Source organism: Seriola dumerili, unplaced genomic scaffold, assembly GCF_002260705.1.
Source record: "Seriola dumerili isolate Sdu_G_001 unplaced genomic scaffold, Sdu_1.0 BDQW01000056.1, whole genome shotgun sequence".
Lineage (NCBI taxonomy): Eukaryota > Metazoa > Chordata > Actinopteri > Carangiformes > Carangidae > Seriola > Seriola dumerili.
The window spans coordinates 213415-237723 of record NW_019174311.1 but is presented as its reverse complement, the minus strand read 5'-3'; the positions used below and the strand labels follow the sequence as shown (position 1 = coordinate 237723).

Genomic DNA, 24309 nt, shown 5'->3' with positions numbered 1-24309 from the left:
TCATATGGGGTTCTATTTGTGTCAAAAATATATCTACATGTGCATGTCAACTGTACATTCAACATTCAACTTCAAACTGTACATTTGTCATCTTGTCACGCTCCCTGTTGTTGGACTGTGTTGTTTTACATGTCTCCTGATGTGTCATCTGATTATGTTGTTGTGTTGTGCTGTGTTGTTTAAACTACACATCAGGACGACATACACAACATGCTCAAAAAGTTCAATTGAAAAAGTGGGCTAGTAGTCAGACTTCAGATAGACGTCTGAATTCATCTGTTATACAAAGCCTGGTACAATGAATTCTTGGTAAATTTAGACTTAAAGTAAAAAAAATGGCCGACCGAGGAACCACATCCAACTGCTGAGCTCCAAAAAATGTTTGTCTTTTGGAAGGATTTACAAGGATGTTTTACTTTACTCTGCAGTCTCTAAAAATAATTTCTCTTCTGATTACTCAAATTATGGGCTATGTTTTCCTGTTTTTTGTTGTTATCTACTGCTCAGCACAGGTGTCATTGATTGTTACCATGGTAACGTTGGTCTTAGGCCTCAGGTAGCCTGAGTCTAATATATTTGTCTTAAAATGACCCTAAAATGAGTCTTTATTTTTGTCAAACAGTCTGACTAACAGGATGGACCAACACTACAGATCAGTCTAAGTCTCAGCCCCTGATTTTAAAGTTTGACAGTGACAATGAGATGGTTGAGATCGTGTGAAATCCGATTTGTTACTGAAAACCTCCAGTCAGCTGATTACAAGAAGTGCGGTGAGAGAGGGAGAGAGCAAGAGAGAACTGTAAGGGAATGAGGCATAAAGAGTCTTCATGACTGAATTTACAACATCAATACAGTTTGAAGTTGAATTGACGGACAAAAGTCAGATGAGGAATTGACACAAACAATTCGATATAAAATTGTTTTGTCACAACTGAAGTTTCAGTTTAAAGTTGATTAGACATGGATTCAGTGGATATAGACAGTGTGTATGGGGACATATTGTTACATGTTTTTGCACACATGGAACCCCACACGCTGTCTCTTTATGTAGCCAGCTGCTCTCTTGGTTGTTGGAATGTTCTGAACAAGAACAAAAACAGAGTTTAGTGTGGCCTGAGAGGCAGATTGCAAGCAGTTTTGACTGAGCTAAGAATCACTGTGAGTCACTGTCATTAGAGGTTTTTGGTGCTATTGGTGTGCAGTCCAGAGCGAGGCTGAGCCATTGTGCTGTTGTTGTTGCTCCTGCTGCAATTCTCCTTGCCCCCTGCAGAGGCCCTGCTCTCCAGGATATAGACCTTGCCTTGCTCTTCTTTCATGAAGAGGTCAACCAATAGAATCTTCTCCTTGTGGATCTGAAGGCTTATGTCCTTAGGGATGTCTGGAATTAGCCAGTCCACAATGTCGCTCATCAGCATCACAACATTCTGGTAGAGATAAATGGAAGACAATCATGTTTTCTTTTCTTTGTCTTCTTTAATTAATTATAAAACTTAGTCAATGCAGATTCTTTCAACCCTGAAGGAATATATGTGATGTTCTGTGTAAAATGTGAAGTTACATGAAATAACAAAAATTTATGGAAGAAAATTTAGATGCAAATTAAATCAAGAAGACTGGAAAAAACAAAGCCACGTGATAAATATTGCTTTGGTAAATACACAAACATGGCACAAATGATAGATAACAGAGAAATCCCACAGCCTTATACTGTGGGTTTTACTGACATGAGTCTACAATGTCCAGAAGTGAAAATGGAACAGAGCAGTATTGGCTTTATGGATGAGTAGTTGTGGACCACACTGACCCCTCAGTTGAATTCAGTCACTGACAAAAGAAAACCAGAAATAAAGCTCTAAGTCCATCACAGCATCTTTTAGGGTTTGAGGCAAAACTGAATTAATATACAATCAAATCCCTAGTTACACTTATATAACACATATCTGAGCTCCGAGTTTCTACTGAAGTGCTGCACGGAAATATATTGGTATTGGCACACATGCATTTTTTTCTGCTAAGTTTTTGTGGGGTTAATACCTTCCTTAGAAATTTTAGGTATGCCATGTTGATGGAAAAGATCTGTTGATGCCATATTGACATCAGAGCAGCAACTGCACATAAACTGACACCTTCCACTACAGTTTCTATGTCTAGGCTGAATCTGAATATGATACAGATATGAATAAATATAAATATATTTTTTAACCATTTTAGCAGCAGCATGTGGAGACAGTGACATTTTAGTGATGTTTTCTGTCAAAAAATAAATCAAAAATGAATTTATAACATTGGAGTAACCTGCTAATGGCCATTATCCAAGGCAAACACTATGTAGAGAGAAAGAGCTGGCAGGAGCAGCGATGCAGTGACCACCTGACAAATGGCCTCTTCACAGTTCAGCCAAGTACCAAGTACCACGCTGAAGATCTACACACATGCAGCTAAAAGTAAGAGACTTGTGTCTCATCAGAGACTGGAGTAACAGTGTGTACCGTCAGCACTGTTGTGCTGCTGTTGTTAAGGACAGACTGTTATGGCCTGTGCTTGCTGTGAAACACTGTGAAGGGTTTACCGTTGTTTGCTGTTGTGTTAGTTTCTTCATGGCGAGTACAGTCAATGAGCTACAGTTTCAGTGGTTGAAAGAACAGTTCATTGGGTGTCTCTGCTTTGTGTACTTCTTAACATCTACTCCTTCATCTCTCACCTCCCTAGGTCTAATCTTGTGGTTGAGCTTGCCAATTTGAGCTTCACTCACATGATGTTTCCCTCTCTCCACACAAACACACATGCACCCATTCACACACATACTCTATGAATCTGCAATAGTATTCTTACTAGGAAAAAACTAATTTTAGACTAAATAAACACCATCTTCCTGTGTGACACTCACTGAATATGAACCGTTCCTCATTTGTCCTACGAACAAAATGAATGTTCATCTTGCAGTTCATACACCCAAAAGAGTTGTTCTTTTGCAATGAATCGTTTGCAAACAACACGACTAACAGAGACAATGTTAACAAGAAGAGAACAAAGGCTGCACAGGTGAATTTGCAAAACCATGGGGAAATGAAGGCACAGAGAAATAGCAACAAAATACACAAGAATTAAAGAGACATTTAAGCCACTTCTACTTCACTATGGTGGAGTGTTTGTGGCTGACATAAAAGAGAAACTTTTCCCAAAGGTGTAAAGTCTTCACTGCATGCTGATAAACAGAGTAGATACTTAACATTAATCCACAACAGAAATGATGAAACAGACCCCTGAAATGAATGTGCTGTCAGGAGGTGCAGTGCAACATAACTGATCTGATTCACACAGAATGCAACATAACTGATCTGATCCACACACAATCATTATACACAGAGAGAAACCTACTGTCATGGTTTGCTATGGCAGACACTTTTTGTTAGTTTTGTTTTGGACTTTCTCACTTCCTGTTTTATTTTGTAATAAGGTTTCCTTGTGTGTCTCAGTGTTTTGCTTCCTGTCTTGGTCTTGTTTGTGTGGTGATTGTCTGCCCCACCCTAATGTGTTTTACCTGTGTTCAATCACTCTTGCCTCCCTTGTCTATATAGTCTTTGTGCTCCCCTTTGTCTCTGTCGGTTCGTCTGTTGTTCTCTGGGTATGTCCTCAATCTGTTCATGTCTGTTTAATCCTCAATCTGTTCATGTAGTCTGTTCATGTCTGGTTTGTTTTTGGTCTGTTCATGTTACCTGTTCATGTTCTCCTGTTGTCATCCCCTATGGTTCCCTGTGCTTGTGATATAAGTTCTTTTTTTAAATAAACCTGCCTGCACCGTCTCCCATGTGTTGGCTGCATTTGGGTCCTACTTACCACACACCTTGACACCTACACATGAAAGTAGGCAGATCAGTCTCTGCACTGACCAGGGCGGAGTTGCTATTATAGATTTAAATGTTCAATGAGGTCTGCAATAATTTAATACAATTTCTAATAAATCTGTGTGATTTGCTGCTTTTCTTCATGTTTTACATTACCTGGAAAACAATGACAAAGGCCAGTCGGACAGCCAGCACCGCCCAAAACTCCTTGGAGATCTCATATGGAGTGGTTGACCATGGAGGTTCTCTGTAGTCTTTATACCTTCAGAGACAAAGAGACATGTTTCAAGTTTGCTCTTTAGTTTTGTCATTTAGTGATAATCCAGGAACTGATGTAAAAACTGGCTGATGTTGTTCTCCCTGTTGGCATCAGCCTGTCCCTGAGTCACTGTGTGATTTGTTAGGGTTAGGGTGAACCAGTCAGGTGGGAGGAGAGGCACAGCTAAGGCTGTGTGTTAGCTGATTGGCCATCACTGTAACATTTTTGGCATGTGCGCCCGATTATGTTCAAACTTGATAACTTCTTATCACAAATGCAGAGCAAATGTCATGTTTGTTAGTAGAGTTGCTTGCAGATGCTTAATTCAAAAGATTGTATTTGATGATGTTTTTCCCAACATCAGACTGTAAAGTTTTTACTCACAGTTTCCATATTTAACAGCAAAATCATTTGGAATAATGTGGCTGTGCTCTGGATGATCAAATCAGGACATTTTAATTATAAATACAAGTTCAAATTTCGCTTTCTCTGGAATGTTTTTCTATAATAACATGAAGCTGTGTCTTGGACTACCTAGCTAGGAATAGAGCTAAAGAGTCTGGAAGTGAGTCAGTGTCACTCTGACATCTTGACTCACCTGCTGTTACAGCAACAGGTGAAAAATGTACAATGTGCAAAATACTTGTGTAGATAGATATATGTAATTCTCAAAATTGTATCTTAAAAACAGAATATTTGACACTGGTTTGAAATTTGCCTTGGATGGATGGACAGATATCATATCATACCATGCACCCTGCTGGATGCCTTAGTCACAGCATGGCGCCTTCTCTGTTCATACCACTTACAGATAACTCAGTAAGTCCATGTCTTGCTCTTGTGTCAAAGGCTGTGAGTTTGAGCCCTGGGTGAAGCTGAGTAAATGCACTTTATTTGCTATACCCCTCTTTTCCCATCCATGACTGCTTGCATAGGTTGCATATGACTTCATGTATGTTTAACATGGGAAAGATGTTTTCTGAATTTGCAGCGTGTTTGTGTATTTGCATGTGTTTTCTGTTATGTGATCATGTGATTATGTGTCCATATGTGGATTTTGCACATGTGAAATTCATGTGGCTTTCATGTGGATCTTAATCCACCTGGACAGCTATGGAAGGAGATGAAACTCTCAAGGCACCCATCAAATCTGAGAGAAGTGGACAGGTTTGCTCAGGAAGAGTTCAGTCAAGGTAACGGTTGAGAGGTGTACAAGTCTCATCAAGAGCTACAAAAGAGCATGCTGCAGAACTTTGGTCCAAATATTTAGTCCCATCTTCAGTTATGGCGTTATGTAAAATAATATATTACACTGAATACCAAAAGAAAATAATTTGTTCTATTATATATGAAAATATGATATTCTTTTGTAGGCGGATGTGTACCATTTGATATTTAAATTGTTTAGCATAGAGACATGGCCAAACTTCCATTTCCACATTTTATAATGAAACTGAAAACTGTGAACTGAGATTGATTTCCCACCTGCAAATCTCAATGGTGTAGCCAAGGTGCAGTGGATCCATAGTTTCTTTGCCATCCTGGAAGTGGCTGACATTAAAATAGGACAGTGTATGATTGACAAATCCATGCATGGAGCCATCTGGGCTGTACATGTACTGGTAGACCATCCGGGGTATGAAGTCTGAAGTGAAGGAGATGACGAATGCCTAGGAATTGTGGTTGGGGAGGTTGTAGAGTAGAGGATCAGAGATGAGGGACAGAAATGGGAGTTAGACTGAGTGTGAATAAAACATTCATATACTATGTGTAAACAAGACAGAATGGAATAGAACAATGGAGTGTCATGTTGAAATGAACAATCCACGGGATGACAGTACTTGACTTGACACTTGCATTTGTTTAATCATTCATACGAGAGGCTTGTCTGGTTCTACTGTCTGGGAGTTCCATGAAGTCAAACTCTCTAAACATTGTTTATACCTTCATTCAAAGTCTTTAAGGTCACAGTCATCAGAGCCACATGGATACAGGTGTGAATTGATGTGAAACAAACTGAGAATGACACTGTGACACTTGAAACAAACTAGTTCATACAATGTGTGGTTCCACTCATTAAGATGAGCTGACAAACACAATTAACCCTTACACTGTGTCTACATTACTCACTTCTTCACTTCTTCTGGAATACAGTGGTAGACCTAAAATGTTTGGTGGCTGCAGCATTATTACATTATTATTAGCAGAATGTATAAGCAATAGCAACAATAGCTCAGAAATCGAGTACGCTAATAAGCGACTCCAAAAAGCCCAAAAAGAGGATTATATCCACTGTAGCCTGTCTGGCCAAACGGGATTTGGACCGAAATCGGGTGAAAAGTAGAGTTTGGAGCGACGCCGATGTGGCTTTCCTCCTGTAGGAGAGGTAAGATAACATTAAAACAAATCATGTGAAATAATTGTGTGTGAATTTGATATTGTGGTTTTCGCTGTCTTGTTACCCAAGTTTAGCCAGGTTAGCTTTCTTGCTAACGCGGATGAACTGCAAAGTAACATAGCAATATTTTGTGATGAGTGGATAACGTCAGCTAATTCATCCGGACCCCCGGGGCTGATACGGATGGCTTGTTGTTTGAAAATTACTTTGTCAGCTAATATTACGAAGCAATCAACGCCAGATCAATGCAGCGTAGCTAGGCTACTGCTAGATGGCTAACCTTTGCATGCTTGTTATCGGTAGAAACTCACTATTCGAGTGAGTATTTTAGTTGGCTAGTTTTTTTCCGTTGTCCTACTGACAATCAGAAAAACAAACAGGACCGAAAATGTGACATCCTTGGCGGAGCTAGCTAGCTGTAACTTAGCCACCCTGCATGGATCTGGTAATTTGCAAATGGCAAACTAGTTAGTATCATGAAGCGAATGGTCAAAAGAAAATCTAGGAACATTACAGAAAGTACTGTTATTCTAAATATGATTGCAATTTATTTTCCAGCATTCTAAATATTATTGTATTTTGTTTCCAGCTACCATAAAACAAAAAACCACAGCACTGGCAAGTCAGGGAAATAAGTCATCGAACATCAACAACTGAAGGAGAATCTGATGGTTAGTTTGTTTTTCATTTCTAACTAGAAGATGACTCAATGTCAATGACAACATTACCAATATGTACGTACAACAGTATATGAAATGATAAAACATTATCACATGACTATGCTTTCTCTGCTTATGATATTCCATTCTACAGCTGGGATATGTGTATAGACTAAACAGGGTTATTTGGTGATACTGAAATGTTATCTCAACAGGAATGATTTTCAAATGGCTGGAGTTGTATAATGACTAGACATTATCGCCGCAATGAACCCCTGTCTGTGATTCTACATTGTGTTATTGTCCCTTTTGTATTGTGTGATATGTACTCATAATTGTTTTGTGTGTAGCATCAAATCCATGGAAATTTTGGAGGACTCTGTTGTAATGGATGAGAAAAAGGTAAACAGCTTTATGAACACGCTTTATGAAGTTGAACACTTCTCCACACCACATGTTGTCATATAGCATGTTTATTTTACAACATGGAAGGGATTTTTTTTTTTTTCGTATGTTGTAGAGGTATTTGGACAACAAACTGGCTTCTGACCAGTTAGATGTTCACTTTGTCCCACCTATCTGTGTGCGGTATGTATTGGCAAAACTTGGCCTCTAAATGCTCATAAATTGGAAATATCCATACAGTTCTCTGTTGTTGAAGTTTCATTTGTATTTTGCTATGCATATATGCATTTTCTACATATTTTCTCATGCAGTGCTGCTTGTGGATCACAGAAGGTCATGGACATTGCTCCATGGACATAATCAATGTAGTAACAGTGGACAAGAGACAGACCAACCGAAACAGAGTGACCATGTAGAAGCACGCCTTCATGTAAACAATGGACAGGTTTCTGGAGGAACTAAATATCAACTACATATTTCAGCACTGATGAGTGAGTATAGATTCAAGAAATTTTTTTTAAGTACTGGTACATTGGATTACATGTACTTATCGAATGTAGTTAAAAAAGACTTGAAATGTGAGTGTCTTTTTGTATTTCTTTTTTCCGGACCGAGAGAAATTGAGGTACAAGGATCAGGGTGTGATCTATTCACTGGACATCTGGCATGCAGCCAAAAATCTGACAAAGAAACTTCATGCGGTAAGAGTGAAAACGAGTTGAGTTGGCTTTTCGATCTTATGTAAATTACATTTTGATGGTAAGTAGAATATTTTTTTCCTTTTTTGTTCACAGGGTGGGGTGATATCTGGTCAGTCCGCCATATTGGTCTGGATGAGGGACATTGTCAACCATTTTTGGCAGACAATCGAGAGGAGTTCATGGTGAGTGTAATGGGCTTTCACAAGCCAATACAACCACGACAAGGACATATAAATATGTTATGGTTTGGTTTTTGATTTATTTTTGTGTTGAGCCTCCAGTTAACCTCTGTCTCCTCTCTCACTCTGGGCAGCACGGAGGGGCGGGGCCGGTTCTCGGCAGCAGCCTCATTGCCATACCTGTTCCTGATTTCTTGCAATCAGCATAGTTATTTAAACCTCTCCCAAATATTCCCCTGTGCCACACGATTCATTCGCATGCCTGCTGTTCCTTGCAACATTCACGAGAACCTGCCTCATCTCCCACTCTGTATTTCCAGCGTTTATTTTTTGTGTGCTAGTGAGTATTTTTTCCTCCTGGACAACTTCAGTTTATTCTAGAGTTTTTGCCCCTCGTGGTATTTTGTGTTATTGTTCTTTTGTTGTTTTTCCCTCAGCAGCCACTTGAGTGGTCCTTCGTTAGTTTTTCCCTGTTGGTGATTTTTAGTTTTTGTAAATAAACTTTGTTCATCTTCTGCATCTGCAATTGGGTTCTGGCTCTCCTTATTTTCACACGTAACACAAATACTTTGAAATGAAGTGTGGCTCAGCTGTCATCAATTCAATTTGTATTGATTCACTGCATACAGGGCAGGGAGCTCTTGCATTACATTCATTTAGCTGACGCTTTTATCCAAAGCGACGTACAATAAGGTTCTTGCTGTTCTGTTTGCTAAGTGTCTTATGATTCTTGTTGTGCATTGCGTACATGAAAGTACCACTGAAGTTAATCCACGTCCACTGAAATGTGTTCTACTACTGCAGTTGCTTGCTAAGCTAGCTACTCCTATTGGTGGTGTGTAGATGTGCATGAATGAGGAAGACTGCAGACAGTCACGGTGTAACACCCGTTAGCTTTTATTAGCTAAGAAAACCAACAACAACTTTCTGTACCCAGCATTCCCAGCGCCCCAACATCATCACGCTGTAGCAGTAACCATAGAAACTGTCAACACAGTCTACATCCCCCTTCTTAAGTTATATGTCAACGAAGCACATATTCTAAAAAAAAAATAAAAAAATAAAATCCAAAAACGGGGGGAGGACAACAGATACATGTTACATGTTCTGCATTTACACATTATATGCATAACCCACATGTTCATTCTATAGATGCTTGGGGTTTTGTTATAATGCAAGTCTGTGCTATTTTCTATTGAGTGTCCAACAGTCCACACAGCCAGAACCGGCTGCAACATGAAGGGGGGGGCGTCAAATGTCAGTGTGTCTACACATCACAGAGCTGGTCTGTGACTAAGTACTTGTAGAGAGAGCTGGGTCTTGACGCTCTCCCTGAGCGAGTAACAATCACAGGCCGCTGTCCCTGTGACAAATCTGGTCCCACACTGTCATGTTGTGGGCTTCGTGGATGTGCGATTGCAGCAACAGCAGGTGGGTCCCCTGCCATGGATTCAGAAACATAAGTCTCAGGTGTCTGGAGTAGGTGGCGTCTGTTCCTGACATATGTAGCATCTCCAGTCTTGAACGGGTAACTATTGGGTTGTGGGTTGTGGTGCTGTTCCTAGCACTGTCGCCAGCCTGTCATGTCCTCTCTGTGTCTGCATTCTCACTGTCTGCCCAGCTCGCAGTGGAGCCAGCGGCCTAGCTGATTTGTCGTAGTAGGCTTTTCCTCTCTGTCTCGCCTGTGTCAGGGCCATTTGGACCTGTGTCTCCACTCTGGGTGAGTACATGGCTTTGGTCATGGGAATGAAAGCCCTGGTGTGCCGAGAAAGCAGGCATTGAGCTTGCGACGGCAGCCCGTCCCTGGGCATGTTACGTAGGCTGAGGAGAGCTGCATCTATGTCCGTTCCATCTCGTGCACATTTCTCCAGCAGGTGCTTTGCTGAGCGCACAGCCCTCTCAGCAAGCCCGTTGGACTGAGGGTACAGGGGACTGCTGGTGACATGACAGAAGTCCCACTTGCGAGCAAATTCCTGGAACTCCCTACTTGTGAAGTAAGCAGCATTGTCTGTAATGAGTTGCTGTGGCACTCCGTGCCACTTCCTCTCTAATGGCGTAGAATGGCCTCAGATCACGTGGCACCTCTCTAAATGTATCGGGCCAGCCTGCAGCAACGACCTCAGAGAGACGCCGGCACACGGGATCAGCCAATGTCTCACGCTTCAGTTCCTCAACCCTGTGTGAGGAGAGGACGTCCACCACCTTGACCTCGTACTCCTCCATTTCTCAGCCTGGTCAGTGGAGGGCAGATGTGCACGGGAGAGAGCATCAGCGACGTAGAGCTCCCTGCCCCTCTTGTAGATGACCTCGAGGTTGTAACGCTGCAGCCGGAGCATCATCCTTTGGATGCGTGCAGAGGCTGTGTGAAGTGGCTTTTTTAGTATGGTAATGAGTGGCTGATGGTCAGTCTCGACAGTCACAGCCCGTCCGTATATGTAGTGATGGAATTTTGTGCAAGCATAGACAAGGGCCAGGAGCTCTTTTTCAATCTGAGCGTAGCGTGACTCAGTCTCTGTGAGGGCCCTTGAAGCAAAAGCCTGTCATTTTGGAGGCAGACAGCACCCAGTCCGTGCTGTGAGGCGTCAGCCAACAGTACAACAGGTTGGTGCACATCAAAGTACCGCAGCACGGGGGGACCTGCGATGAGTTCTTTGAGTTTGGCGAATGCCGCTGTGTGGAGCTCCAGCCAGCACCAGTCTACATCCTGGCGCAACAGCTCGCGCAGGGGTGCCGTGGTCTCACTGTAGTCTGGTATGAATTTGGCCAAGTAGTTGGTCATGCCTAGGAACCTTTGGAGACTGCGCTTGTCCTCCGGCGGGAGAATCAGGCGGACGGCAGCGGTCTTGGCAGGGTCGGGTTTAACACCCTGGTTGGTGAGCAGGTGACCGACATAAGCAACTTCTGTGACCCTGAAACGGCACTTTTCAGGGTTCAGTCTGAGATTGACAGCCCGTATCCTGTCCATGACTGGGCGGAGACGTAGATCATGCTCCTCTCTCGAGCGGCCCCACACCAAGATGTCATCGATCACAATTGAACACGGCTGTCCTTCGAAAAGCTGCTCCATGCACCTTTGGAAAACCTCACTCCCCGTGGTGATGCCATAGGGCATTCGTAGGAAAGCATAGTGGCCCACAGGAGTCATAAAGGTGGTGAGTTTTGAGGACTCTTTGCTGAGCGGCACCTGCCAGAAGCCACACTTAGCATCCAGAATGCTGAACTTTTTGGCATCAGGCATGTCAGCGATCACCTCTTCCACAGTTTTCAACGGGTGGTGGGGTCTGAGGAGGGCTTTGTTGAGGTTGACGGGGTCGATGCATAGCCTCATGCTACCATCTCGTTTGCTCGCAGCCACCATGGCTGAAACTCATTCAGTGGGCTCCTGAACCGGTGTGATGACTCCCAGTCGGGTCATTCTATGCAGTTCTGTCACAATCCTGTCCTTCATGGCCAGTGGCACCTGTCTTGGAGCGCATATAGTGGGGTGCACGGTGTCATCCAGGCGCATGTGATACACCACAGGCAGCTTGCCAATGGTGCTGGTGTCAAATACTCTGTCAGCTCTGGCGCTTCCTGCTGGACGACGGCATGCACCTCTGGTCCAAAAGTCACATAGCCGAGTCTGACACTGTCTCTGAGACCCAGCAGTGGCTTGACGTTTCTGTCCACAACTTGGAATCGCAGCAAACCGCAACTAAAGTTCATGTCTGCCGCACCAAGAGTCTGGATTATGTGACCTCCGTAGGCTACAACATTTGCTCTTTTGCTGAGGTTGATGTGAGCAGTAGGATCAATGTGCTGTAGCAGAGCCCTGGATATGACGTTGCATTTGGCCCCAGTGTCAATCTTCACAGTCAGTTGTCTGCCAGTGTTGCATGCAGACAGTTCAGCAAACCTTTCATCCTGCTCATGCACATCCTCTGGCTTGTCTATGCTCTCACAGTAAAACATTTCTACAGTCTCGCAGCGAAACACATCAGTTGGCTCTTGTGTTGGCTGCGTGTCAAGTTCACTCACGTGTGTGTATCTGCCCCTGCGTGCAGTGGGGGACGGAACCTGCCCTGGCCTGTTGGCAGCAAACGGTTTGCCTGATCTGCAGCATCTCGAGAAGTGGTTCATTTTTCCATGTGTTGCAGCGCTTGTTGAGAGCTGGACACCTGTTCCGGTCAGGTGCGTGTTGGCCATCGCAGTTTGTGCATGGGTTGAATTGCACTGTGCACACCTCTGCTTCCTTTTTTAGTTCTCTGTTGCCCTTCTCAGATTGTTTATGTAGCATGCAGATCTCGATGGCCGAATTTAGTGTCAGTTTCTTCTCCTTCAAAAGCTGTGCACGGACAGTGTCACTGTGAATACCGCAGACCAAACGGTCTCTAATCAGTTCATCATGTAGTATCCTGAAGTCACATTTCTTGGCCATTACTTTCAACGTGGAAACATACGACTGGATTGACTCGTGCTGTTTCTGGTCAGTTGTGTTGAATGCATGTCTGTCCATAATTACGTTCTTTACTGGCAGGCATAGTTCCTCAAATTTCTTTACTAGCACGGCAGGGTCCTCGCAATCTTCGTCGTCCGCAAAATCAAACATGTCGAGTTTATCCAGTGCCTCCGGACCGGCGAGGTTAAGAAACGTGTAGGCTTTCACTTTCTTACTAGCCGTTGTTAGCCCGGCGTTGCTATAGACGTGCCATTCCCGCTTGAACTTCTCCCAGTTGTGAGCGATATCCTCATTAAAGACGAGCGGGTCGATCCAGCGGAGTCCTTGTGCCATCTTAGATTAGGAAGACTGCAGACAGTCACGGTGTAACACCCGTTAGCTTTTATTAGCTAAGAAAACCAACAACAACTTTCTGTACCCAGCATTCCCAGCGCCCCAACATCATCACGCTGTAGCAGTAACCATAGAAATTGTCAACACAGTCTACATGGTGGATGAACATGTACGCCACACAGCATTATTATTTCTACTGAAAATGCCATTTTATTTTAGGGTATGTGGTGAGGGATGCTTCACCATGTCACAGGAGTGCCATTGGATGTGGCAAGACGCGAGTAAGACTACATGATATCTGGTTCTGCAGCACATGAGGCACTCTCACAGATTACTCTCAACAGACGCTGGCTGAATGATGTTGAGAAGTTTATGACCTTTCGGTAAGACTAAATACCGTTATCTTGTCTACTAAAGTGTGTGTAAATTTTTTGTATTTACAAGAGGTGAATGTGGAAATATAAATGTTATAGCAATATTATCAATATGATGTCCATATATGACCGAGTTGTACAACAGGCATATGTCTTGAAGTAAAATTTTTTTATGAATCTTGAATTTTTTTTCTTTGCATTATAGGACAACATCAGATCTGGAGTCCTTTCAAAACCATATTCTGATTTATGCTGGCAAGTGGTTTGCGCTGTCTCCTCCAGTGTATGAAGCAAAGACCCTCCTCGCTGCACTGGACTATAATCAACACAACCACCAGCCAGTGCATGTCAACCAGAAATGATAAATTTCGTAAGTCATACGTGTGAAAACATTATTTTTTGTTTGCCTGAGGAATTATGAGGAGAGTTCAATTAGTTCACTAGAGAATGATTCCACCATTGACGTGGGAATGGCTTGGTAGAATCTCTCTGCATGAATTAAAAACCACACAGTAAAAGGTCACTGTCAAGTAATGTTAAGAGCCACTGTGTTTGATTATGGTTCATGCAACAATATTGAAGAATTGAGGGCTACTAATCATGCCCTGTAATGGCTCCTTTACTCAGTCTCCCATTCTGTGGATTATATGCCACTGTAAATTCATTTAATTGAATTTAATTCACCTGATTTCTTTTTTCTGCCATTATGACACACATGCTTATGCTTTATAGGTATCTGCTGATGTATAGTCATGTAATGCATTTACCTACTGGTTCACTTGTCATTTGTGTAGGTTTTAATTCTTGCTTTTTTTCTCTCTCCCTCTCTCTCGCCATAAAGGACATGACTTCAGCTACATAACAGACAATGGGAGCAAGAAAATTCCTCAGAATATGGCTTAGACCAGGGATGCCATGGTTATGGCCCACGGGCCGGACCCGGCCCGATTGAACATCACATCCGGCCCGTGGGTTGATATGGGAGAGTTTTATTTTTATTTAAATCTAATGTTTTATTTTTTATTTTAATTTTCATGGAACCCGTCAGTTGCATAGACTGCCTGGTGTGACTTTGAGCACGGAGCGGGAGACAAAAGCGCAGTGAGCCCCCTCCTCCCCTCGCGCGCGGACGATATAGCCTACCAGTGAAGGAGACACCGCCCATCCCTAAGCTTAAATTGCTTGCACAAAACTTTTGATCAGCACTCAGCATTTGTTTATTGTTTTTGTTCATTTAAACTAGTATGCACAGAGAGCGTGAGGGGGCGGGTGAGAGAAAGAGAGAGAGAGAGTGCGCGAGCGAGCAAGTGTGAGAGCTAGAGTGAGTTCTGCGGTCTTGGCCATTAGTTCATGTTATTTTTATGTAGGTAATATGTTGTCAAATATGTTTAAACTTAAATAAACTAGCCTACCTATACAGTAGTTATGTCTCGTTGTATTAGTTTGTCCTGGTATTGATGTGATGCGCGTTATTGAATAATGCGCAAATAGATATTCAAATAGTTTGAATATATGTGTTTTTTAGAGGGAATATTCGAACGTAATTTTTGAGCAATTTTGACAGCCCTAGCATGGATAGGACAATGTTACGTTTTCAGAGGGTACTGTAACTTGCTTTAGGCTTCTATGTAATTGTAGGCCTCATTGTGAGGCTATTGTGGTGCCAATGCAATTTCTTTTTGATGTGTAGGCCTTAATGAATAATTTCAAACAGTGATGTTGAGTCAGTTTTTGGTCTTTTCAGTTTGAAAGTGTAATTCGGCCCGCTGAGGTCTCACTTGAAAAAAATCTGGCCCCCTGACCAATTTCACCCTGGCATCCCTGGTTTAGACAGTTCTTTATTATAAATATCTATTGACAGACTAGTAAAACAGTACAAAAAATAGATATACTGTATATACAGACATTGTAAAACTTGTAAAAAGATATGACATTGAAAAAAATGTGTACTTTAGTTTTATAAAATAAAATACTTTTTATAAAATAAAATAAACTTTTATAAAAAATAAAAGGTAGCTTTTCTTTGTAGGTAAGGAACTCACGCTGGAACGTTGAACACATTTTCACACAAGATGCTTTTTCTTTTCTTTCACAACAAACTTTTTAACTTTGTCCTTGTCCTCCGCCCTCTAACATTACTGTCTCTGGTCTCATCTAGTAGAGCTGCTGCATAGCCTTCAGAACTTCAATCCTGAAAAGAAAACAGTGACAGTGTATAAAATGGCATGTTTTATTGTGATACATTCCCTGTCTGATGTATGCTGATTGACAGTAACAGTAAAATAAACACTCTAAGTGTATTTATAGGACACTGCTGAGGCTCACGCTGAAAGCTAGACAAAACAGCCATTGATAAAGCTGACTAGCAAGCCAATGCCGACGTCTCATATGAATGTATCATGCAAGAATTGATTAGCTCAAAATAAATAAACCCTACGTTAAATTGTGCTAGCCAACAAGCTAATAACAATGTTATCGTTTATAAATACAAAATCAAATAAATATAACGTTTGTCAAACTGTAAAAACAGTGTAACTTCACTTACCTCACATGTCAACATTATGCCGGTCAATCTCGTACAGTGTTGCTGTTTTGGTAGATGCACACTAACACCCATGGAGTGTGAGCACATTCGCGAGAGCGAGCAAAAGAATGCTGATTGCACGTCACTTAACTACCACGAGTGTCGCTAAAAACAACCAATTTTGGGATCTTATCTAATGCCCCATTCAAAGTAGGGCTATCACGATATCAGACTTTCTCTATGTGATTATCAAGGCCAAAAGAGTTCATGATTCAAATTCAAAACCTCTATGCAGTCTTGTGTTAAGTACTTGAAAGCTCTAGTTGAGTAAAAGTACAAGTATTTTAATAGAAAATGACATTGGTAGAAGTTTAAGTCACCTTTTAGAATATTACTTGAGTAAAAGTCTTAATATCTGATATTTACGTTACTTAAAGGTCTGATGTGTAAGCTCGTGCTACTTGATCGACCTCCATAGGGGGCAGCATTTCACCTTTTTCGCCCCTGTCCAGTTAATCATGTTTTCCCAATGTTCCTTATAATTTATTATTTATGTGTGTATCCATTGTTGACAGCACTGAAGAAAATTATGAGTACATGTAATACAAACAGTATGTTTTTATTTAGCTATAAAAATAAGGCAAGGGGATACTGCATGAAACTATGAATGTCAGACTATAGCAGCATGAGGAAAGGATGATGAAATCATCACAAAGGCAGAATCAGAAAATAAGGTGTATTGCCAGGTAGGTTTTTACTTGCAAGATATTTGGTTTTTGGATATTTAGTTTAGATCATACAAGTTCTTCATATTCAAACATGTGATGTCTGTTGTGTGTGTATAATAAATAGTCAGGATAGATAGGGTTCTGCGTCAAATAGTCTCTTTGTGTTACTTAAAAAAAAATAATTATTGACGCATCTAGCTGGACAACAACCGCAGGAACAGGCTAAAATCTACTACATCGCTAAAACTGTAGACATCATCAATCATACATTTATGCCACTTGAATGTTTGTCAGTACGGTTCGTCATTTGCACTAATGATAGTTTTCGCTACAGACCAACATTAGATGTTACTCACCAGTCTAAAAGAAAAGTTGCAGCTCAGCATCAAACCGCATCTCTTTACCCGGAGCTGTCTCCAGTGGTGGAAAAACACACCAGGATTAACCCATGTTTTGCTTCTTTGCTGTTGAATGTGGTTTCTTGGTCATGACATCATCACTGTGGCTCCTTCATATACTATTGATAGTGTTAGTCCATATTTTGAAACACACATTACACCTTTAAGTATCAAAAGTAATTTTCTGATATTAAATGTACTTAAGTATTGGAAGTAAAAGTAAAAAAAAAAAAAAAGAGCAGTTACAGTTTTGATTATGAACTTTATTGTGGCTTACTTATAGTAAAGCAAAAATATTCAGGGTTCCGACACCTTATTAAAATTCAAATACTTTTCCAGGACTTTCAAGGCACAAGTCCCTCAAATTCAAGGACCAAACAGAATATTTTGAGAGAGCTGACAAAAAATAGAAAAAAGGATCCTTGATCCGTGGCAATAACTGTTACATCACTGAATTTTTTTTTATAATTGTTGGGACTCAATCATTCAAGAGACCAAATGTTTCTTTGCTCCACTGGACAAAGGAACTCACATTCCACAGTTCCTCACCGTTCACACCTGGGGACGACCCTTCCCCCCACGGACCTTACTGGCCAGCCAGTGTGGGTCCAGCGTGACATGTTGACCCCCAAGGGGTCACCAAACAAAACCAGATCTCTGGCCCTCTTCTCGCTCTCTTCTCCTTTGGCTTGCTCTGGAGAGCAGCTCCAGCTCTCTCCTTTCAGTTCTTCAAAGGGCAACAAGGCCCCAGCCCAGGTCAGCCCTGCTACCTGAGAAACCAGCTCTCTCGCCGGCCCGCTACCAAGCAGCCTGCAAACACTCTTCTCCTTTGGCTTGCTCTGGAGAGCAGCTCCAGCTCTCTCCTTTCAGTTTCTTCAAAAGGGCAACAAGGCCCCAGCCCAGGTCAGCCCTGCTACCTGAGAAAACCAGCTCTCCCGCCGGCCCGCTACCAGCAGCCTGCAAACACTTCTCTCCTCAATAGCAGCGACCTGCTTCAGATTAACTGTGAGTGAACCAAGTTCTCTTCAGAATCAGCAGCTACGACACAAGGCCAGCTGGTTTTCCAAGCAACAGGAGTTGTAGCAGAGTTAGCATGGAACAGCTAACTCTGTGAGGAGAACAAAGGAGATAACTGCAAAAGTAACACAGCCAGACAGGACTTTACTCCACTAGGAAATCTCCTAACTCACTGGACTTCACACCAACACTGGAAAGGACCTCTTTTGCTGGTTTCCAGGACTGGGTAACGTTAACTGACTGGGCCTAACCTTTCCCAGCACAGCATAGCACCGCACAGCATAACTAAGCAGCAGAAGTCTTAACTTTGTTAATGTACTTGTTGATTGATGTCTTGTTGTTGTAATGTTTGCTTAGGTTGTGGTCAGTCATAACAGTTAATCAGGTACACGTATGTTCACACACATAGTAGTACGTCTCAGTTCTAGAACCTGCATGAAGCTAACCTCCTCCCTCTAACCTGGTACCTTTAGATTACATGAGGCTAGGCTAACAAAGAAAACTCACACCTTCCCTCTCACACACCCCAGGTGGTCTCAGCGGCCATTTTGAGTAGTTTCTTTGTTTACCGCCATCTTGTGTAGTCTTCTTTGTTCAGATCATGTGGTCACAGTGATCACTTTGAATCGGCCTATCTTGCCTTTGTTTGTGTCCTCACAAACACACACACAAACACACACACAAACACACACACACACACACACATACACACACCTGTATATACTAGATCAGACATTGTGTTTTACTCTGCTCCATGGTAAATAAAATGCCTTTAAGTATAATACTGTTGTGGTTTTAATGTTGCACAAGCGTGAATATTGCCAACCTCTACTTTGTAGAATTCCAATCCTTCAACTTTAACTTACTGTTGATTTGGTAGTTTGGTTATAGTTAGTAAGCTAATTGTTAATCAGAGTTCCAGATTAATGGTAATAATTTGAGACTAAAACCATATTGGCTATTTTGCCTATTAGTTTAGGCTGGTGCCCCGTGAACTTTAATTAATTTTAAAGTTATTATTTAATATTAATATTTTTAATATTAATATTTTCTTAATTTATGATAGCCAATTAATTGATAAACAACCAAAATTCAACATAGTTGGTGTCCAGCTCATGAGGTAGAGCTCAGACCCAACAATAATTAACAACTGAGCAGTTGGCAGTAATGAATACCAATATTTCAGTTACTTTCGGGAGGCATAAGAGGCACTTCAACCAGTAAGAAGAACCTTTCAATCCAACATATGACAACCTTCCTAGCAAATAAGGCCATGGGTGTTTAATGTTATCTTCGTCGCCACCACGGAGTTCAACGAGTTCACCACTGTAGTCGGGGTGGTCATCGTCTGTTATCGGAATTGTAACTTTAGCAGTACAGCCTGCAGCAGGTGCTTCCATGATGGTATAAGTCATCGCCAATTGTACTGTGACAACACAGGCTTTCTTCCTCTTCTTTAGTTTAGCTGCTTGGTGATTGGCAACAGACAGGTATTATGTCACCAACTTGAATTGGCGCATTAACTTGCAATCTAGGAGCACTGATTGGCCAAACATGAAATTCCTTTACTGGGGAGCTGGGCATGTCAGATCCATGGAGTTATAAATTTCTAGACAAAACATTTTTTTCGTTTACATTTTTCTTGCATGTACACCATATATATTCTCAGATAGACTTCTTTTGGATAACTGACTACTTCCTTACGTACATTTATGTGACCACCACAGAATTGCAATTTCTGATCATGCTCCCACCTCGTTAGATATAATTTTCCCCAATCATAGCCCCACTTTCAAGCAATGGAAATTCAGTTCACATTTGTTAGTTGACAACTCCTCTTGTGATCGACTATCTTGTTAATTTTTTAAACTAACGAGATACCTGATGTGTCAAGAGGAACCTTACGGGAAACCCTCAAGGCATATCTCAGGGGTCAAATAATATCTCATACAACCCATTTAAGAAAAAAAAGAGATCACAACAGTCAGAACTGTTGCAGGAACTTAAGGTGACTGATGATAGCTATGCTAGTTTCCCAGACCCTTTATAAGATGCAATTGCAGATTTAACCACAAATAAAGCTGAATTACAGTTACTCAAATCAAGATGTGTTTTTTAGTCAGGAGATAAGGCTGGCAAACTCTTCGCTCAGCATGCCAGAGCCTCAGCAGCGTCCAGGCTTATTCCTACTATTAAACCCTCATCAGTTTGGTCTTACACACCAAATAGTCATTGACAAAATGTTAGCAAAATTTTACTCTGACTTACATTTCTCTGAGTGCTCTCAAGATGGCATAGACAATATCCTAAGTAAAATAGAGTTCCCTAGAATTGACAGCAATCATGAGAAGGAACGAGGACCAACGAGCTGAATGTCTTCTACTGCAGGCCCTCATTCACACCCATCACCCGCCTGCTCTGACATCGAACAACCTTCAGCACCCCCTGCCCCACCGTCACCCCTTCCCACTCACCCCACACCAGCACTGAGGATCTGTGAAGAGGATGCGTGCCAGTTCTTCAGGAAGCAGAAGACCAAGAAGGCTCTAGACCCAGACGGTGTGTCACTCCTCTGCCTTAAGACCTGTGCTGACCAGCTGAGCCGCATTTTCACTCAGTTATTCAACACATCACCAGAGCTGTGTAAGGTTCCTTCCTGTTTCAAACGCTCTGCAATCATCCTGGTCCCCAAGAAATCCTCCATCTCAGGATTAAATGACTACAGGCCCATCGCGCCGACATCTGTTGTCATGAAATCCTTTGAGAGAATGGTGTTGCCCCTACTGAAGGACATCACAGGTCAGTGGATGATGCAGTTAACATTGGACTGCATTACATCCTGCAACACCTCGACTCCCCAGGGACTTACGCAAGGATTCTGTTTGTGGACTTCAGCTCGGAGTTCAACACCATCATCACAGAAGTCCTCTGCTCCAAACTCACCCAGCTCACTGTGACAGTCTCTACCTGTCAGTGGATCACTAACTCACTGACTGACAGGAGGTAGCAAGTGAGGACAGGGAAAATCACATCCAGCACCCAGACAATCAGCACTGGCGCCCCCCAGGGATGTGTGCTTTCCCCACTGCTCTTCTCTCTCTACACCAACGACTGCAACTCGAGTGACCCGTCTGTTAAACTCTTGAAGTTTGCAGATGACACATCCGAGATGGTGACGAGACTGCATATAGACAAGAAGTGGAATGGCTGGTCCTCTGTTGTGGTCAGAATTAGATTAGATTAGATTAACTTTATTAATCCCACAACTGGGAAATTCATTCACCACAGCAGAAAATAAGGATGTCAGCTTAGCTAACATCCTCCTGTCACCTACTTTCTCAATGGAGTCTAGGGGGCAGCCCAGGACAGAGCTCGCTTTCTGGATCAGTTTGTTGAGCCTCTGCCTATCCCTGTCAGTGCTGTCCCCTCTCCAGACCACAGCGAAGTAGATGGCTGAGGCCACCACAGAGTCGTAGAAGGTCCTGAGGAGAGCCCCACACACGCCAAAGGACCTCAGTCTCCTCAGCAGGTGAAGGCGACTCTGACCCTTCTTGCAGAGAGCGTGGGTGTTGGTGGACCAGTCCAGTTTGTTGTTGAGGTGAACCCCCAGGAACTTGTAGTTCTCCACCACCTCGATGTCCAGTCCCTGGATGTTCACTGGTGTGAAGTGGGATGTCTTCCGCCTGGGGTTCACAATCATCTCCTTTGTTTTGCTGGCATTAAGCTGAAGCTGGTTGATCTTGCACCAGCTGACAAAGTCCCTGATGACTGTCCTGTATTCCAGTTCATTTCCCTCCGAAGCACACCCAACAATGGCTGTGTCATCAGAGAACTTCTGGACGTGGCAGTGTGTGGTGTTGTGTGTGAAGTCTGAGGTATACAGGGTGAAGAGAAAAGGGGAGAGCACCTTACCCTGGGGGGCACCTGTACTGCAGCGCACCACATCAGACACACTGTGACGAAGCCTCACGTACTATGGTCTGTTGGTGAGGTAGTCTATCATCCATGCAGCCAGGTAATGGTCCACTCCCACACTTTCCAACTTCACTCTGAGCAGTAGCGGCAGGATCGTGTTGAAAGCACTAGAAAAGTCAAAAAACATGACCCTCACAGTGCTCCCACTGTCCTCCAGGTGTAGCAGTGATCTATGCAGTAGGTAGATCACTGCATCGTTCACCCCAATACCAGGCCGGTAAGCAAACTGCAGGGGGTCCAGCTGTGTGCTCACCAGTGGTCTCAGGTGACTCAGGATGATTCTCTCCAAAGTCTTCATCAGGTGAGAGGTCAAGACAACAGGCCTGAAATGGTTAGGCTCCTTGGGGCGCTGGGTTTTAGGTACCAGGACCACACAGGAGGTCTTCCACAGGACTGGTACTTTCTCCAGGCTCAGGCTCAGATTAAAGAAGTGCATGAGCACACGACAGAGCTGATCTGCACAGTCCTTCAGTAGTCTGGGGCTGATGCCATCCGGGCCTGGGGCCTTCCTTGTCTTGATCTTCTTAAGTTGACACTTCACCTGATCAACTGTTATGGAGAAGGGGGTGGATGACTGAGGTGAGGATATGGGGGTGGTGGAGGGTGAGAGAGGGCAGTTGTACTGGTGGGGAGGGGAGGGCTGGAGGTGAATGGGAGTTGAAAGTAGCGGGTTGAGGAGAGGAGGGGGAGCTGGCCCAGGGAGGTGTGAAGAGGGTGCAGGGCAGGTAAGGGGGGAGGGGGCAGAATCAAATCTGTTGAAGAACAGATTCAGTTCATTGGCCCAGTTCTTGTCGCCGCAGCTCAGGTCTCAGGCACAGTGTTCTCCACATAGAAGTTAATATAGTCTGTGATGCAGTGGGTCATGGTGTTGATGTCGCCATCGTGACAAAACAAGAATATTTTGAGAGAGCTGGACAAAAATAGAAAAAAAAGGATAGGCCATAGAAGTGGGCAAGGCATGCCAACAGCAGGCTCTGTACTCTTTTTTACTCTTTTTTTACTCTTTAGTGTGATTCTTCTTGTACTACACCGACACTTTAAGCAAAGTGGCAGCTATGGGTGTTTTTTTCTTTACAGTCGTGTTTTGCCTCTGCTGTTTTCTGAACTTTTTGATGCAATGTTGGGAGACTCACTCTACCACGGACCATTGTTTACACTCGGGACCAGCTGTTAGCTATATGCCAACACCCCTTCACCATGCTGGGCGGCTGGAGATCCCAGCGGAGATCCGGAGAAGGAGGAGAGGCTGTAGAGCTGGAGTGAAGCGCAGACAGCGGAAAAAACGGTATAAAACCATGTTTACCGTCTGTCATCTATGGGGAACGTAAGAATCACTCCCAAATAAGATGGAAGAGCTTACTGCGCTAACCCGGCTTCAGAGAGAGTTTCGCGAGTGTAGCATCATGTGGCTTCACGGAGACGTGGCTGGGTGAACTTTCTCCTGACTCAATCATGTCACACTGGACGGATTTCAACTGGTACGGGCGGACAGGAAAACCATGGAATGTGGTAAGAAGAAGGGAGGGGTTGTTGTGTTCGTTAATGAGAGATGGTGCCACCCTGGACACATCAGTGTTCAAGGAACAACTCTGCACTAGAGACTTGGAGCTGTGTGGTTAGCATTCGCGCGTACTATCTCCTGAGGGAGTTTTCACATGTCATTGTGGTGACTGTGTACATCCCCCCTGCTGTCGCCGCTGCAGCCACAACCAGATCCATAGTGTTGTCTCTCAACTGCTAACCAGCACCCCCATTCCCTCCTCCTCATCTCTGGGGACTTCAAACAAAGTCCCTGTCCTCTGCTCTTCCTACCTTCACCCAGTATGTGTATTGTCACACAGGGACAATAAAACTTTGGACTTGTTGTATTCTAAATATCACGAATGCATACACCTCATCCCCCCTCGCCCGCTGGGACGCTCAGATCAAAAACCTTGTCCATCTGATCACAGACTACACCACTCTGGTGAATAAACAACCACCTGAGAAGAGGTCTGTGAAGGTGTGGTCAGAGGAGACCAGTGCCAGACTCAGAGATTGCTTTGAAATAACAGACTGGGAAGCACTCTGCAGCCC

At 43.1% G+C, this 24309-nt stretch overlaps 1 protein-coding gene across 1 annotated transcript in view; it reads right to left on the bottom strand.

The window, feature by feature from the left end:
* Positions 1-1162: 1162 nt before the first annotated feature.
* The window catches only part of LOC111219086 (anoctamin-1-like), a 159564-nt gene continuing 136417 nt past the window's right edge, over positions 1163-24309 (bottom strand). The window contains exons 23-25 of the mRNA XM_022741674.1: positions 5590-5774; positions 4002-4107; positions 1163-1424 (exon numbers count right to left, since the gene is read on the bottom strand). Coding sequence (XP_022597395.1) covers positions 1173-1424; positions 4002-4107; positions 5590-5774 — 543 coding nt within the window. The 3' untranslated portion in view covers positions 1163-1172. The remainder of the gene's footprint in view (positions 1425-4001; positions 4108-5589; positions 5775-24309) is intronic.